This window comes from Pygoscelis adeliae, unplaced genomic scaffold (assembly GCF_000699105.1).
Source record: "Pygoscelis adeliae isolate BGI_AS28 unplaced genomic scaffold, ASM69910v1 Scaffold308, whole genome shotgun sequence".
Classification (NCBI taxonomy): domain Eukaryota; kingdom Metazoa; phylum Chordata; class Aves; order Sphenisciformes; family Spheniscidae; genus Pygoscelis; species Pygoscelis adeliae.
Genome location: NW_008825306.1, coordinates 2,132,125 through 2,147,816, shown reverse-complemented (window position 1 = coordinate 2,147,816; position 15,692 = coordinate 2,132,125). Strand labels below are relative to the sequence as shown.

Sequence of the window (15,692 nt, the reverse complement as noted above, 5' to 3'; positions counted from 1 at the left end):
GGGGCTGGGCAGGACACTGGGCTCTGCTGCTCCCCAGTGTTTCTCTTCCCCTGTCCCCTGGGTGCCTCTGGGTGCAGCGGGGCACTACCCAGAGCTTCACCTCCAGAAAGGGGTGAGGAGAGCTGGCCCAAAGCGCTGCTCTCTCCAGCGGTGCCATTGCAGCTGAAGGTCGCAGGCCAAGGAGGCTGCAACCTTCCGTTCACCCTCACGCTTGAAATCAACAGCTGCTTCTGTGAGACACGGGTTTGCAGTGAGAGATGCTGTGCTTGCTCTGCCAGCTTCTCGGGGGCCAGAAGGAAGGGGGATTTCTGCATGAAAAATTCTTCCCTTCGAATCCATATCTCCTCTTGTGCTGGCAAGGGCTACTTAGCTACTTGTACAGAAACTGCCCATTTCTGCGCTCCCTTCCCTCCTGCGTGCCCCTTTCTGCTGGGAACGTACTTTGCCAGAAACAGCGACTGACCTCCCCGAGCATACAGGAAGCATGACGCTAAAAAAAGAAAGCAGATCGTGTGAACAGAGCTAAACTTCCCACAAGGTGTAATTTTTCTCCCTTTGTTACTTTTAAATGCAAATATATCATGACAAAAAGATACAGAGGAGGTATAAGAGAGCAGGGGAAAGAGCCCTTGGGACCCGTCTGCTTTGCATTCGGATATCCCGACCCTAGAGAGTCATTTGTGCTAAAGGTTATTTCAAAGTAGCTCAAAAGAGAGGCTTATTCTTACTTCAGGATTTTTGTTAATCAGCTGTGACGCACCTCAAATCATTCACCTCTCTGGGCTTTATCTGAAATAAGTCCATGTTTTTCCAAGCTGCCATGCTGGAGGAAGGAAACCTCCTATTTTGGTCAAAGTGTAGATTCTGGTAATAGCAGTGAGAATAAAAGCAAAGCACAACACGCGGGCACAGCAGTGCTCACACCGCTGCTTGGCAACCCGCAGGGACCCTGCCAGAGCCAGGCAGCCTCCCGGGAACACCGGGACAGGATTTGCCGTGGACAAGGGCTGCAGGGAGGGATTCCCTTGCCCAAGCCTGATTTTTCAGGTGGTTTGTGGCAGCACCACAAGAACATGTGAAGAGCAAGAGGGTTTTTTTAGTGATTAAGCACTTGTTCATTTGGACCGTATGACTTTGTCTGGGTGGCTTCAGCAAACCTGAACCAGTATAATAAAATGTCCACCACAAAGAAATCATATTGTGAAGCAAACTCCTTTTTATTGCCTTAAGATGGTGATTGGGTGAAATATTATTTAAAGGCCCTACTAGAGTGATATTTCCCTGGGTTTCCCCTTCTTCACCCACAGTGAGATGCCAGAAAGGAGAGTTTGCTGTGAAGCATTTTTTTTTTTTGCATCCCCAGCTAAGACAGGAAGCCTGTGGTACATTAACTCTTTGGATTTGGGGGGCAGTACACTTTCTCCTCATTCCACCAGTTACCCTGGAGCTGTAAAGTGTATCTCTATAGATGTCCATCTACACAATGATTTTAAACTGTTTTGCAAGTGGCAGATGCCACCAGTACTAGGTGACAATGAGAGGAATAGCCTCATTACGAAGGAGGAGAAACAAGGTCAAAAATGTCAAATAACCTGCAGAAAACGACGCTACGTCCACAGCACTGGCAAGAACAGGGTTCATCTCAAGCCTCTTGTCCTGTGGGCATCTGCAGGTATATGGCCACCCGGCTGCCTTGGCTCCCCGGGGTGTGCCTGGCATGAAGCAGTACGCAGTGCTTGAGCTGGTGGATCTAATGACTCATCCGCAGGCTTGATAAGCAAAAATCATTCTCTGTGATAAGTCTGAATGCAGACCATAGCTTCCTGCTATGCGCGATAAATACAGAAATGTAAAAGAGGCTACCAACAAATTGCAACCATGGTAGAGGAAAATTTTGTTGTATACTATGGCCCATTGAGCAAACCTTTTCTTTTTCTGTGGGTGTTTAAGTCTTTCTGTTTCAAGGTGAGGCTGGGTGCTACTGCAAACTGCGCTTCCTAGCTGGCCACCTGCATTGTGATTGTGTCAAAGCTGCCCAGAGAAAGCAGAATTGCAGCTGAGATACAGCTAAGCAAGATTAAACTGCTCTTTTTGTTTGCACTGTTTATCTTTTCCCTTGCCAATGCATTTCCCCGCATTCCTCTGGTGCACTTTAGAACAAGTAAGGCTTTTGAAATGATTCTCCTAGCACACAGAGAAACCACCTCGGGCAGTCATCAAAAAGCCAGGCTCAATTTAAGTGGGGCATACTGGCAAGAACAAAGGTGAAGCTTTTTGCCTTGAAAAAGTGTGAAGCTGACTGTTGCAGTCTGCTGCAGAGGAGATTTTATTTAGAAACACACACACAAATACGGTAAAATACCATAGAAGATGTTCAAACTCTACTGGCAGCACATCTCGTTCTTGCTAATGATACGGTGCAAATGGTTTGAGGCTTAAATCGGACAATAATAATGTAAGAAAATTTATCTACTGCTTTTCTGCCTTTCTGCTGGGTTCACACAACACTGTCTTCGTCACTCCTCTTGGCATCAGTTTCCCTCTCCATAACATGGGCCTTCTACTTCCCCCCTGCTCCAACCCTTTGAAATGTTTTCATAAGAAGTGCTGTAGGTCTCTCATATTTAAAGATGAATATTGATTGTAGAGGTATAAAAAATACATTGGTACTTACAGTTGAGCTGGAAAAAAAACGCTTCTAAGGTATCATTATTTTGCTGTGATAGGATGCTGCAGACACTTACATATTAATGTTTGATTTACCACAGCATGACTTCAGTGGTGGAAAATGAGCAATGTGCAAGAGCATCAACACAAGGCACCAAGAGAGCAGCAAATGTTTTCATGCATTGATCTGTCTGACAATTTGAAAAATCAGTAAGCTCTGCCTTTAAAATGATATAGAGGAGCATCAGAGGCTTCAATAAGATGCTAATCTTAGAATTCTGAGTTGAGACTTTTGTTCTCATTAACCCAATCTTCATAGTTTCCTTCAGTGAAAAAAAGTTTCTGGTTTGACGATGACAATGACCGGCCTGGACGCCTGACCAGGAAGGCAGGTGACAGCAGTGGAAACCCAGCTATCAGTGGTATTTGGGCTTACAAAGACCCTATGAAGAAATGATCGCTCCATGTGCTGAACCTGTTTGGAAATAAGTGTATGGAAAATAAACAGCTTTGGTTGTGCCAGGTTTGGTTAGGAGTGCTTCCCCTTCCAACAGCTATTCAAAAGCCAATCTATTTTTAGCATTCCAAATATTCTTACAGCACAGTTTTGGCTTGCATTTTCATACCATAATTTGGAAGGACTAAGTTAAAGTTTTGCTTTTACTTTTTAAAATGAAACCAGAGGCATAATGCAACGCCCTCTTCAGCCAAGAGCCTGCCAATGAGTGTGATTTGCCTTGTAGTGGGATAGAGGTAAATATAAATTAGAATCTAACACCTGAAACACAGTGGGCAACACCTCCTGTTAGTGTAAACGAGCAGAGCTGCGGTGTCGGTGGAGCCTGGCTGATTTATATCTGCGAGAGTCTGGCCCTTTGCCTGTGCAACTCACATCAGCCTTGGCTGGTAGGTCCCAAAAAGTCTCATTTTCTGCTCCTGGATAGAGACTTTCCCCTGGCTGCCCCATGGGACTCAGTGGATACATCTCCCAGACCCAGAGCTAACCCATCAGGGGTGTGCTTTCCCCTTCCGTGTGACCCTGTTCCTAGCAGGTCACCTCGGCATGAAAAATCACCTGTCTCCGCAGGTCTGTGCAGGGCCAGATCCTGATTTTGGCTCCCTACAATTACCCCTGCTCTATTTAGTGACATAGGCCTTAATGTTGAAATGTTCGCTGCTGCCCAAGGTCCCTGGAAGACAAGCTCCTGCTTTCAAATGTCACTGCAGAGCCTGCCTGGAAGCTCAGGGGATGAAGGCTCCTCAAGGATTCAGGCACTCCTGAAGATGAGTGGGAAGGTGGGAACCAAAGTGCTGGTTTCTGATTCCGTCATGTCCTGCCCACATTGCTGTGGCTGATGCTCCCCTATTCTGTTCAATGGGAACGCTATCATTTGGGGCTTTTTTGGTCTTTTTTTAAATTCACCTGGATACAACATGAAACAGAGGCGATTTGGGTTGTGAGCTGTCAGTGGGCTGCCCGTCGGTCACAATGGATGTGCTGGGCCTTGATCGCTGTCAGTTGATATTGCAGGAGCAATTGTGATGGTTTATTTGTGCTGTATTGCAGCGCCTCAACCCAAAATGCAAGACTCTGTTCTGGTGTTGACAAGTTTGGCGAGCCACAGTGGTAACTTTTGATGGTTTGATGGTAACTTTTACGCTTGGTCAATGGGAGATTGAATTAATCTTGCTATGGTAGTGGGGTTCACAGAACCCGAGTGTTGCTGAGCAATGGAAAAACTGGAAGATGTCAGAACAGAAACAGGCTTTTCTACAAAGGATAAATCATTAGCAGTGTTATAGCAAGTTTGGTAAAACCTTAGCAAAGCTAAGATACTGCTATACAACCGGAGGTGTTCAGGAAACCACTGTGTGCTCTAGCTTCATATAATTAAATAGCTCCCTGTTTCGACCCAGAGGTGCTTAATCTTCAGCAGCAGATGAGCCATTTTATTTATAATAGGCAAAGGCAGCCTGCAAGTGCTTCGGTTAGATGCAGAAATCATATTGTCAACAAGAATAATACTTGATTACTGAGAGCTGGAGTCCTGGCCAGGAACAACACATCTTCAAGTTTACGCCCTTATGATCAGAAGGATGATCTATTGATAATCCAGTTTTTAGGAAGAATAACTGGAAAAGCAGTCAGTGAGCAGCTGAAACTGCATTCTGCTGGGCGCCGTAGGTGAAAGGATGTATTATCACAGTCCTCAGCACTTAATCATTGAGTGGAATACACAAAAATAGCCAGGAAAGTTGCAGGCTGTGCTGAATGGGTTGAAAGGTTGTGGGAACATGTTCTGGCACACCCTTGTGCTGTGGTGAGACACACGACGAGGGGGAAGGGGAAGGAGCATTTTGGCGGGCCTGGGCAAAGGGGAATATACTTTTGTTTCCATATAAGCCATCTTCTCTCTTTCTCTCTTTCACTCAGCATCATTTTGCTTCCTGGAGCAGAAATAATTTCCATTACTCATTTAGGGTAACGCTTTTCTAATGCATATAATGTGGAAATGTCTCGGCTGCAGATCTATGGTCCCGCTCAAACACTGGGAAAAAGCTTTAGTATATCACACAATAAAGTATTTGTAAACACAGATGACTTGAGTTTAAGAGGTACTTTGGTCAGCTGAAAAATAAACCAATACAGCATTACAACATGACAACAAATGAGCCAGGCAGGAAACCTGCCCGCAGCTCTTAATAAAACCACCACCAACTCAAGAAAAAACCAAGCCCCGTCGCTGGAGCAGGTAGGAGAGCAGGCACCCCAAGGAAATTAGGATAAAGAGCCACTTGGTTGGCTACCTGTGATATATATTAAGAAAAGGCCCATAAAAACCAGTCATTGTGCCACAGTTAATATCAAGTTAGCCGCCCTGCTGCCAGACCAGCCAAGGCATGAATACTAATGCCGCCCTCAACTGCCAGAGAAATTGTCTCTTTGCATAAGAGCAATGAAGACCTTTTGTCCTTAACTCATTTGTGCCAGGACTAAGCCGGGAGCTCCAGCTGCATTTGCAATCAGACAAGCTCTGCTTAGCAGCATTGAACTCACAGCATCATATTTAAAAATCACTCTTCCCCGCCTCCCAGGGAAGACAATGAAAAAGGAGGCTGCACACAGGTTCTTTGGTAGGGGTGGTGTCCCTGCTGGGAGTGCAGCAAGCAGATAAAAGCGCAGCCAGAACATGCTTTTCTGAGCACTTCGGCTGTGTGAGCGCAGCGGGGGACCCACAGGCCCTCCCCAGGGGGCTGCGGGGCAGTGGTGGGGACAGAAGGTGGTGGGAGACGGCACGGGGGATGCGGGGCTGCGCTCAGATCGGCAACGCGGGGCTGTGCTGACAGCGGAGGAGGCACGGGGATGCAGGCACAGCCTGAGAGACCCGCTGGGGCCAGGGATGCGGTGGCTGCGGGAAATACCCCCCGTTACCGTGGGCCTGCGTGCGGTGGGAAAGTGGAGCAGCACAACGTTGTACACATACGGAAGCGAGCGGAAGTCTTTCTCGCTCGACAGGAAAGTGAGGGTTCTGCCACCAGCGGTTCCTTCAGCCTTGGACGGGCAGCAGCATGTCAACAGCCAAACCACAGGTTGTGTTACGCACCGCTGGAGCTGTTCTCAACGTCGGTGTTTGCTACCTGGTAATGGCTGGGGGTGCCGAGACAAGAAAATTAAGAAATTAATTTTCATGTAGAAAAGTTTTCCTGCTGCCTTCATGCTTGAGAGTATCCTTGGTTTTATGTAATACCACTCACCCAGCAGTCTCGCATCACTTTCTTGAAGGATTGCCTACGTGGTGGAGTTACTGCAGAGCTGTTACTTCAGAATAGCTGTTTCTGAACAACTCTGTGCAAAACCAGGCTTATTCAGAAACAAGAAAACCTTATTCTGGATGATCTGAACACTCTGTCCAAACTGACTCCTTTCCAAGAGTGGATTAGGTTAAATCAGACCAGGTGGAAGAAGAGTGCCCACACACAGAAGGATCAGGAACAGCCTTCAAACTCACACTCTCCCTTAATGGGGGTGAATTGGCAAGCATGGACAACTGTCCCATTGCACAGAGGAAAAAAACGAGAGTATATAGATAGGAGTCTGATACAAAGGTGCAGCATAGGCCTCCCAAGCCCTACTCTTTCTTCTAAGTACACAACAAGTCTGTGAAGTTTAGTTTCTCCTGTTGGTTGCATCTCTTATGCAATGTACTTTGTTCTTTTAGTTTTATTCTTACATTGATTATTTTTTCCCCTGCTTACTTCTGCAATTGTCAGCTTTTTTATCTCTCCAGTCCTGCTTCTTAAAACAATTGCATGTGTACAAGCACCTGATTCCTTATGATGCAACACTTCCAATTTTCACACAACCACCTTGCTGTCAACTACCTGCAGCAAATCAGTCTATTCAAGCAAATCAGGGCTCACTGCATTTATGTCATGTCAGTCACATGTTGTTTTCAAGAATCCAATGGATCTCTTGATCTCACAGTATACATACTATCACTTCCTCCATCAGTAAATCCATAAAACTCAGCAGAACAAAAATAATGGTGACACTGAATAATTCAGTAATACACTTCGACAATATCTGCTAAACTCCTGTCAACACAGCCTACTTTGCTGTCGCTGCAGCATACAGTGTAACTGGCTTTACAGTCCTACGGACTATTATTAGCCTGGTTTTTGGATACTTAACACCTTTTGCAAGAACAGGAATAGAACAATAAACTGAGATTTTATCATAATGATGTTAAAACTAGAAGGATAAAACCCCAACCAAGCAAGAGTATACTGATGTTTTGTCACACTTATAGGTAAGTCGATGTAAGAATGATCAGCTCTACTTGGTCAGCTTAGTCTTTGCAGCTTGGATTTTTGTGTCCATCTCCTCCTCTGCCATACTCACACCACCACGATGTGAAAGCACACTTACGAGGCAAACAGGGAGTTAGGTAATTTATGAGCCAAATAAAAAATCCAGGCAAGGTACAGAAGTGGATTCTTGAAGATACTGTACCTAACGATTCAGCCATTCTTCTTTAGACAAGAGGGGAGAAGTAAATCATAAAGCTGAGTTCTTGAGGTGAAGAAAAGACACAGAGTAGCTTTGTTTTAATACAAGTGGAGCTACTACTGTGGCACCTTAAAGTGAAGGAATGAAGCACTGCCTTAGCTGAATCAGGGAACGGAGGCAATTAAATTTTTGGTTTTCTTTGTAGTTAGCTTCCCCAAGGGATTCTTAAGTCAGTGCTGTCACCAGAAGAAATGCTTGCCAAGGCTTGCTGACCATGCATCTGTACAGATCCTGGGAGAGCTTCTTCAGTTTTGCCAAGCCAGGCTAGCTCAAGTCACTGTCAAACTGCTGTTAAACTGAACTGGTTGACTGCTCGTAGCTTGAGCAGTGAGACGCAGAACTTCCAACAAAGCAGTAGTAACAACTATTGGAAACAGTACCATCATAAACTGCCGTGGTCATTCCCAAATCCCACTTGGCAATTAGAGGGCAAACACTGAGGACAGAGACAAGACATCAGGAAGCAGTATCATCTGCATGGAAAAACCTGCAAGATACATAAGGTAGGATTTACATATATACATAGGATTTGGGAATAGTATCTCAAAAGGCTTAATTTGATTATAAAACATGGAGTACAGAGTTTCTGTAAATCCTTTAGAAGGAAAGGTAATTCAGAGGTATAGCTTGCTGGCTCGAAACAAGAGCTCAGTTCTTTGAATGGTTAGTTCAGCAAGTGTCTCAGGTAAAGACAGCAGTGGTTACCTTAAACTACTTGACATACGGTTTGTATCAGGAATTCTTCTTCTATGCTTTTGCAATCATGATTTTATCACGATAAGGTCAAGGCACTTGGACATAGAAGAATATAAGTTTCAGCTAATTCTCCTAGGCTCTGAACCAGGTTGACATCTTAAGATGAAAGAAATTAGGCCTGGTGGTCCATAAAACAAGTTGTTCCATTGAACAAGTACTATTTGAAAGGAGAAAATCTCACATCCCCACACAATATTATTCATCCAAGTGGTAACCCATTGGTGTAAATCATCTCTAGGTAGCCATTTACAAGATATAGGAGATAATGGTTTGGCTGCAGAACATTTCTGGAGGAGGAAAAGATTGTGAAAGAAGTGGAGGAACATGAAATCCTACTGTTGAAATGTCTGACGACTCTCATGTACTGCAGTAGGGTCCACATCTCCTTATTCTGCAACCTGTTATTTACAAACTGCATGGAATAATCCTGCATGAAAAACTGGCTGTAGCCAAGGCAGGTTGTATCCTACACAGTTGCTCTAATAATTAAAATTAAGACAGAATTCAATGCCAAACCTACTTATTTTAGGTTATGTTTCTACTACCTCCATTGACCTCAATATCCAGAAGTAGGTTAAAATTAAACTAACAGATTTTTTTACATTCCTATTTTGCCCAAGATACTAGACCTATTCAGATAATCACTTTTTAAAAATCTATTTTTTTAAACAAGAACTATAAAAAATGCCTGAAGCACTACATTACCTTTTCCACTTTCCTAATGGCATCTCCTCAAAGCTCATGGGATGATGGCCTGTAATTCAGTAAACAGGAGAAAGTTGTTCTGGCCCCTATACGTACCTGAGTGCTCCTGCTAAAAGATGCAACTTGATGATGACTACTTTTCTTTTTTTAAAAAAGCACACTACACATTTACTTTTGCTTTGTAGCTGTAAGAGACCTTTCACAAAAGCCAGTTTTTCTCAAGTCATTTATTTCCTTGCAAAATACAATCTACAACATAAAATACAATCCAGCATGTTTTCCTCTAATCCCTTTCAGCTACCGTACTATTCAATGCTATTGTAAAGTAGGTGTGAAAATTTCAAATGGAAAACATGAGTTAGTTGGATCACATCCCCTTCAAATACCTCAATTCTTTTGCAGTAGAAAAACTTAATAGGGATTTAGAGGTTTGGTTTCTGTTGTCTGGGTTTTTTTTAAAGTTCATAGGAACTATTATACCAGAAGACAGAGTAAATGCTCCAACCTAAGATACGGATCTTCTACTAGCTCCCCCTTGGGGAAAGCATGACTGAGGAGTTAGTATCATTAGCCAACAGGACAGTGATCTCATTTCAATGACCTTGTTCTTTCAGCATCAGTGACGACTTACAATGGCAAAGCATTTAATATTAATATGTAATCTCTGTCAAGTGCATTCTGAAATGTCAAGTGCCCCTCCCCCAACTTACAAGCTATTATTTTATAGATACTGTATTATAAAAGTGTTATGAAGTTATGTTATAAGCAGTTATTAATGCCTTTGCTACAGACTGAAACTGTAAGAGGTGACTGAGGAACCGGCTGTTACGGGATGCCTATTTGGGATAGATCAAACTAATTTTTCTAATGCATCTTGCCAGTATTTTATTTCAGAGAAGTGACAAGCTGTTGGCCTCAACAGCTGTAGTGCTGACGGTTCAAGAGCCAGCTAAGTAAATACAGAAATTTTCAGACTGGGAGAAGCAAGGGGATGGCAAGAGGAGTACACGCATCACATACTTGATTATACTTTGTCTCCTCTTAGACTATAATCACCATCGGATGGACACAGGGTGTTTAAAAGTCTCTTATATTTACTTAACACATTGATAACTTTCCTGCTGGAAGCGGGTAGTCATTGCAGTACTAGAGGAATAACTGTAGAAATGCCATTCAGCACAAAATAGCTCAGATCTACCTCCAGTAAGTCTCTACACACATTCCAACACTTGCTTTTCAGGAGGCTGTAATGATTTACACATTATCCTTAAGTAGAGGAAGTTTCAATGGCAGATTAGTAACATAAACTGACAAGCTATATGTGCCTGTCAACAATGCATAGCAGAGCTGTTGCTGTCTTTGGCCTGTAACAGCTGCCATGTAAAAAACACTCTGTTTTTCTTTGTAAAAAAAATCCATTATCTGAAGTCAGTAAGAGATCATGAGTATCTATAAGTATTGTGTAAATTTTCCACACTCAGCTGACTTCAAGTGTTAACGGCTTTAAAAACAGGAGAATAAAACCCCAAGTTTATGAATGTCTGACAACATTCATAACGCGCATCGCTGTTGGCGTTACTAAATCTGGTCTTGATACCACAGTGTCAACATCCATCAGGTGCAACTGCCGCATGCCACTTCAGTTATTCTGTGGCTTTCTGTGGAAGTATGTGCAGATCTTCCTCATGGAAACTGAAGTGGTTGCAGCCTAGAAAAAAAAAACAACAAAACCAACACAAAATGTTTCTAGGTTAACAGTTCATACGCTGCAGGAATCTTAAAGTCACCCTCCATCATTGCTCCAGTTTGATAGCTTCCCAAATAAGATAGTAAATGAAAGGTTCTTTACTATAATCTGTTTGTCTCACAGATAAGAGGCTTACTACCTACAGGAAACACTGGCTAAAACCTAGGGTTGTCTTACTGCCGTAGGAAAAGCACTCTGGCTGCAGTTTCAGCTTCCCTACAGCAGTTAAGAGGGCTGCAGATTTCCAAGATGTAGCAGAACACCAGCTGCTGGTATTCCAGGCACCTCCTCAGGCTTCGAGTACAACACAGGAGCATCCCGAAATCTGAACTAGAGCATACTGGGCAGAAAAGATAATTGTTCTATAGTAATCTTTCTCCAGGGCAAATCTTTCTGTCTTGTGTTTAAATGTGTACAGCATAAAGCACTAGTAGTTGTAGGTTTACTATAACCAAGATTTCTTGGTACAACCACAACATGAAGAGTTGAGCTGCTATGTGTAACTTAAGGAGTGGTGGCTTGCGCACTTCACCTATGATAGAAGTGCTGGAAGAGGTGAAATCAGGTGAGACATGAGATACTTTACCAAAATAAGCCTTAATGATGGCAACAACTTATAGCATCAGATATTCAGTTGAGAGTACAACTAAAATTTCATGAGTGAAAATTTACCTAACATTTACTGAAACAAGACTCAGTCAAAGACACTGTAGCACTCAGAGTCCAGTTTCAGACACGAGTCGAGTTTGGTTTGTTTTAAAAAAATGTAATTATCGTTTCTCAGTTTGCATGTTAAATGCTCATGCCCTCATGCCAACTTTTTTAGTTGCTTTATAAGCTTAACTTTCAGATCCTAGGATGAGCTCTGTGCCAGGCTTCTTGTACATCAAAAGTAGGATTATGTAGGTGAAGTCCTGTCCTCTGACTCTTTTGCAATTCCTTTGTTTTCTGCTTTTTCAATTGAATGAACTGAAGGCATTATTTAGCCCCATGGTTTTAACATGGGTAACAAATTTTTTTGCTCCCTGGGCTAGAATAAAATTTAGCTCTTTCTTCCAATGCTAAAGTGGCTTTCCAGTAACATAAACAGGCAGATATGACGGTGAACACAAACAGTAGGTCTGCCAGGAAAGGTGCTGTCATTATTGTGCTTCTCAGAGAAGAGCTGTACTTCAGATGATGGCTACATCCTTTGAACACCCGACTGGGGACTGGGAGGATCTCTGAGCTCCTGTGTGCCCTAAGTCCCTTTAAAGTGAGGGACATCAACATCCTAAAAATTCTCTTCCCGCATGGAGGGGATTAGTAGATAACAGCATTAATGTATCTGGTTTATTAGGCCAGAAATCATCCCTTTTGTCCATAATCAAAGGGATCAGATAATTCTTTGAATGCCTGAGCAGGAGAGAACAAGGGGAGAGTGACAGCTAGGGATAACTTCTTTCATGACCACTGTCACTGACTGTCCTACTTACAGTTTTCAGCGAAGTGGCCGCTGCCACAGCCTCTTGTCGTTTGGCACCGGGACTGCAAGATGACGGGGGGCTGTTTGACGCGCTCTGGCTGCCAGCTCTGCCAGTCCGGAGCTTCTCTCCCAGAGCAGACAACCAATTTTTTCTTTCAGGTGAACTATTCTCTTTATCTACTACCTCAGTGTCTTTCCCGCATGGAGATTTGAAAAGGTGGGGGGGAGTTTGAATGCCTGATGGATTAATATGGCTTCCAGGAAAGGAAGGCTCTTTTGGGCTGCGGCTGGAGCCTTCACGGTCGTTATCCAGGTCAGCCAGGCTGAGAGAGCCTTCATCACAAGCTTTTTGGTCTGCAGCTAAGTCACATAAATTCAGCTTGGATTTCTTAGCCGCATGGTCCAGTTCAGTCACACAGCTGCAGGCCTGCAGACACTTCTGCCCCGCATCGTCCCCCTTGCTGCAGTCAAGCCTTCTCTTGGCACGCTTTTCAAATTGCGATTGTGGGGCTTTAGGAGGGCAAGCAGCTTCCAGGAAACCTTGGGTGACTTCTGCCAGGGCTTTTCTAGGAGAAGGAGCCTTTTTCCCCACTTCTGGAGGAGAAGAGCACGGAGTCCTTGTAACCCAATGTTTAATGGACATTTTGGAGGAAGGGATCAGTTTGGGAGAAGTGCGTGGGCTGGCTCCACTCTGCTTGGCTGGGGTGCAGGCTGCGGCCATCTGGGTTTTGAGAGTGCCCGTCGGAGTGTTTGTAGACAGGGGAAGGTCTCCAGAATAAACGGGAGCACAGGCAGCCGGCCGTGGCGAGGAAATGCAGGGGCTGCCCACTGTGAAGGCCTTGGCAGGAGTACTCTGTGGGCTGGTTGGCGGTCCTGATAGGGGAGAAATGAGTAGTCTGATGAGGAACACAGAACAGCAGATTAAAGACAGCCCTTTTATAAACATCCCTTCCAACTAGGAGATCAATTCAGCGCTGACCCTTCTTCTCAGACATAGCCTTTTGAATTAAGAGGTTGCATAAATCCTTCTAATTTTGCTTAAACTGGTACAAGTCCTATGTAAAATCCTGTATCATATTGATAAGTATAAGTTTGCGTAATGTCTGACGCCTATCCCTTCTGTAACGAGCACTCTTATGTGAGCTACAGCCAAGGGACTGACGGACAGACAAAATAGATCTTCAGTCTTCCAAGTTTATCTAGCCTTGCTGGAAGCCTTGAAGTAGCTCGGTCCAGACAGCTCTGTACTGAGATGCTGCCTGAGAGCAAGGCTGGTCCCCACCTGCACTACCATCTTTAACGGCTGCATAGCTGAGTTGAGGGACAAAGGTACTGTAAGCAGGTCCCACAGCTAATTACAATACCAAGGAAGCCTTACGCTATAATGCCCTACCATATGAATAATTCTCCTAGTCAGGCGTTAATAGTTGCATATTTTAAAGATGGAAAAAAAAGAGTGAGAACAGGAAAGGACATACTTTCATTCTCTTGTCTATTTGCTGGAGGATTTTCTACGATGCTATATTAGTAGGAAAACGGTAGTTATCTACCACACCCAGGGAAATGTGAGAAATTCTTCACCTCATGAACAAGAACTTAAATTCCAAAGAAAATAAAATCTGTCACTGTAGTAAGTTATTTCTTTAAAACAAATGATTCCCAAACAGATATTTCACAGTGGCTTTTGAGCTCACTAGCCAAGATGTAAACCCCCCTCCTTTTAAAGAAGAGCTTCTGAATACCCAGCTTCTTAAAACAGTAGTCATAAATAGGGGCGTAAGGATCTTACTAGTAACAGTGGGAATCATATATAGCAAAGATCTTGGTCTGCAGCAATATTAGAGGGTTTTTTTTGTTGTTTTTTTTTTCTTTTGTTTTGGTGTTTTTTTCCTGGCACACTCCAACAGAGAACACATTAGCGGGTTTGTTAGATGCCAGCTTTCTCATTCATCTAACTTGCTGTGATGCAATTAAATAGGATAGCACCTTAGTTACTCTATGTATTTCCACTGCTGAGCACAAGAGCTCTAAACATTTTCTGTATACCAGGGGTTTAATCTGCACTCCTAACTCTCAGCATTAGCACTGTGCTATATTAGAACAATGAGAAGTCTAGTGTGAACAACCTGCCATTTTCTTTAGGACACTGGGCTGTCTCACAAATAACATGTTGAGTGAGCACCTATATGACTCTCTGATTATATACCATACTAAGCCTCTTTCGATCCTTCCTTTTACTGTATTATCTAGTATCCAAAATGCAAGTACTGGTGCATCAGAGCAAAATTATATAGGATCCCGTATTAACGGATCCCACTACAAATCACTCTAACACACAAAACAGTTAAAGGCTCCTTTCCTGATAACATATGCTACCTCATAACAACTTGCTTCAATCTGGACTAAGAGAAAGTAACTGCCAAGATCGGTTCTCCTAATCTTTACTTTAATGAGCACTTACAAGACAATAATACCTCAGCTGGGGAATTAGTTGCACTTAAAAAGCTAAGCTCCTAGAGGTAGAAGAGAAGAGCAAGCTCAGCAACTCTTGATCCCTAATGACCATCTACAAATTCATACAGCAGAAATATTGCATGACTAGCTGGGTATGAGCACTCGCAATCCCAAACCAGTCTGAAAGTTATACTGTGGAGACGCTGGATAAGGGGAAAAAAGCTATCCTGAGAGTTGGATGGGTGTCACGGCAAGAAGCAAACCCAAGCTTGAGAAACAGCCCCAAACTTGAGATAAAGAATACGAAGATCAGGCTTTTTTGTAAGACTGCATGCATTATTCAGGCTTCTACTAAGCCAGTTCCGAGCTGTTTCCATTTATGCTACCATTGCATATAGTACAATACCGTAAATACCTGCAGTCAACCTGTATAACACCAAAGCAGCTTATTTCAGATGTTCTCTACCTTCTCTGCTACAAATCTTCCAGAGTGATATTATCAATCTCTAGATTTAAGAGTCACAAATTGTCCATGCACAGGCCTGCTCCAGAAATTTGGTTACACAAAAACATAGAGAAAGTAGTGCAACTTAGGGAAACCACAAAAATAATTTCCAAAGAAAAGGAAACTGTGCTTGCTACACTTGACGATATAGGTCAACAGTCAATACACAACCTCAGTCTCACAATTTGTTCCACGTAAATGGGTGGGGAACTACCTAGATCTCATCCCAGCAGGTCTGAAATAGTACTTAGCTTGCCAGCTCTGAATCAGTGTCTGCAGATAACTCCTGTATTCTAACAGCACGTGCTTTGTGTTCAAGAGC

At 43.4% G+C, this 15,692-nt stretch overlaps 1 protein-coding gene across 1 annotated transcript in view; it reads right to left on the bottom strand.

Annotated features, from left to right (window-relative positions):
- Positions 1 to 10,838: 10,838 nt before the first annotated feature.
- DTL (denticleless E3 ubiquitin protein ligase homolog (Drosophila)) overlaps positions 10,839 to 15,692 on the bottom strand; it is a 20,517-nt gene continuing 15,663 nt past the window's right edge. Inside the window, exons 13-14 of the mRNA XM_009330212.1 lie at positions 12,422 to 13,284; positions 10,839 to 10,907 (exon numbers count right to left, since the gene is read on the bottom strand). Coding sequence (XP_009328487.1) covers positions 10,839 to 10,907; positions 12,422 to 13,284 — 932 coding nt within the window. The remainder of the gene's footprint in view (positions 10,908 to 12,421; positions 13,285 to 15,692) is intronic.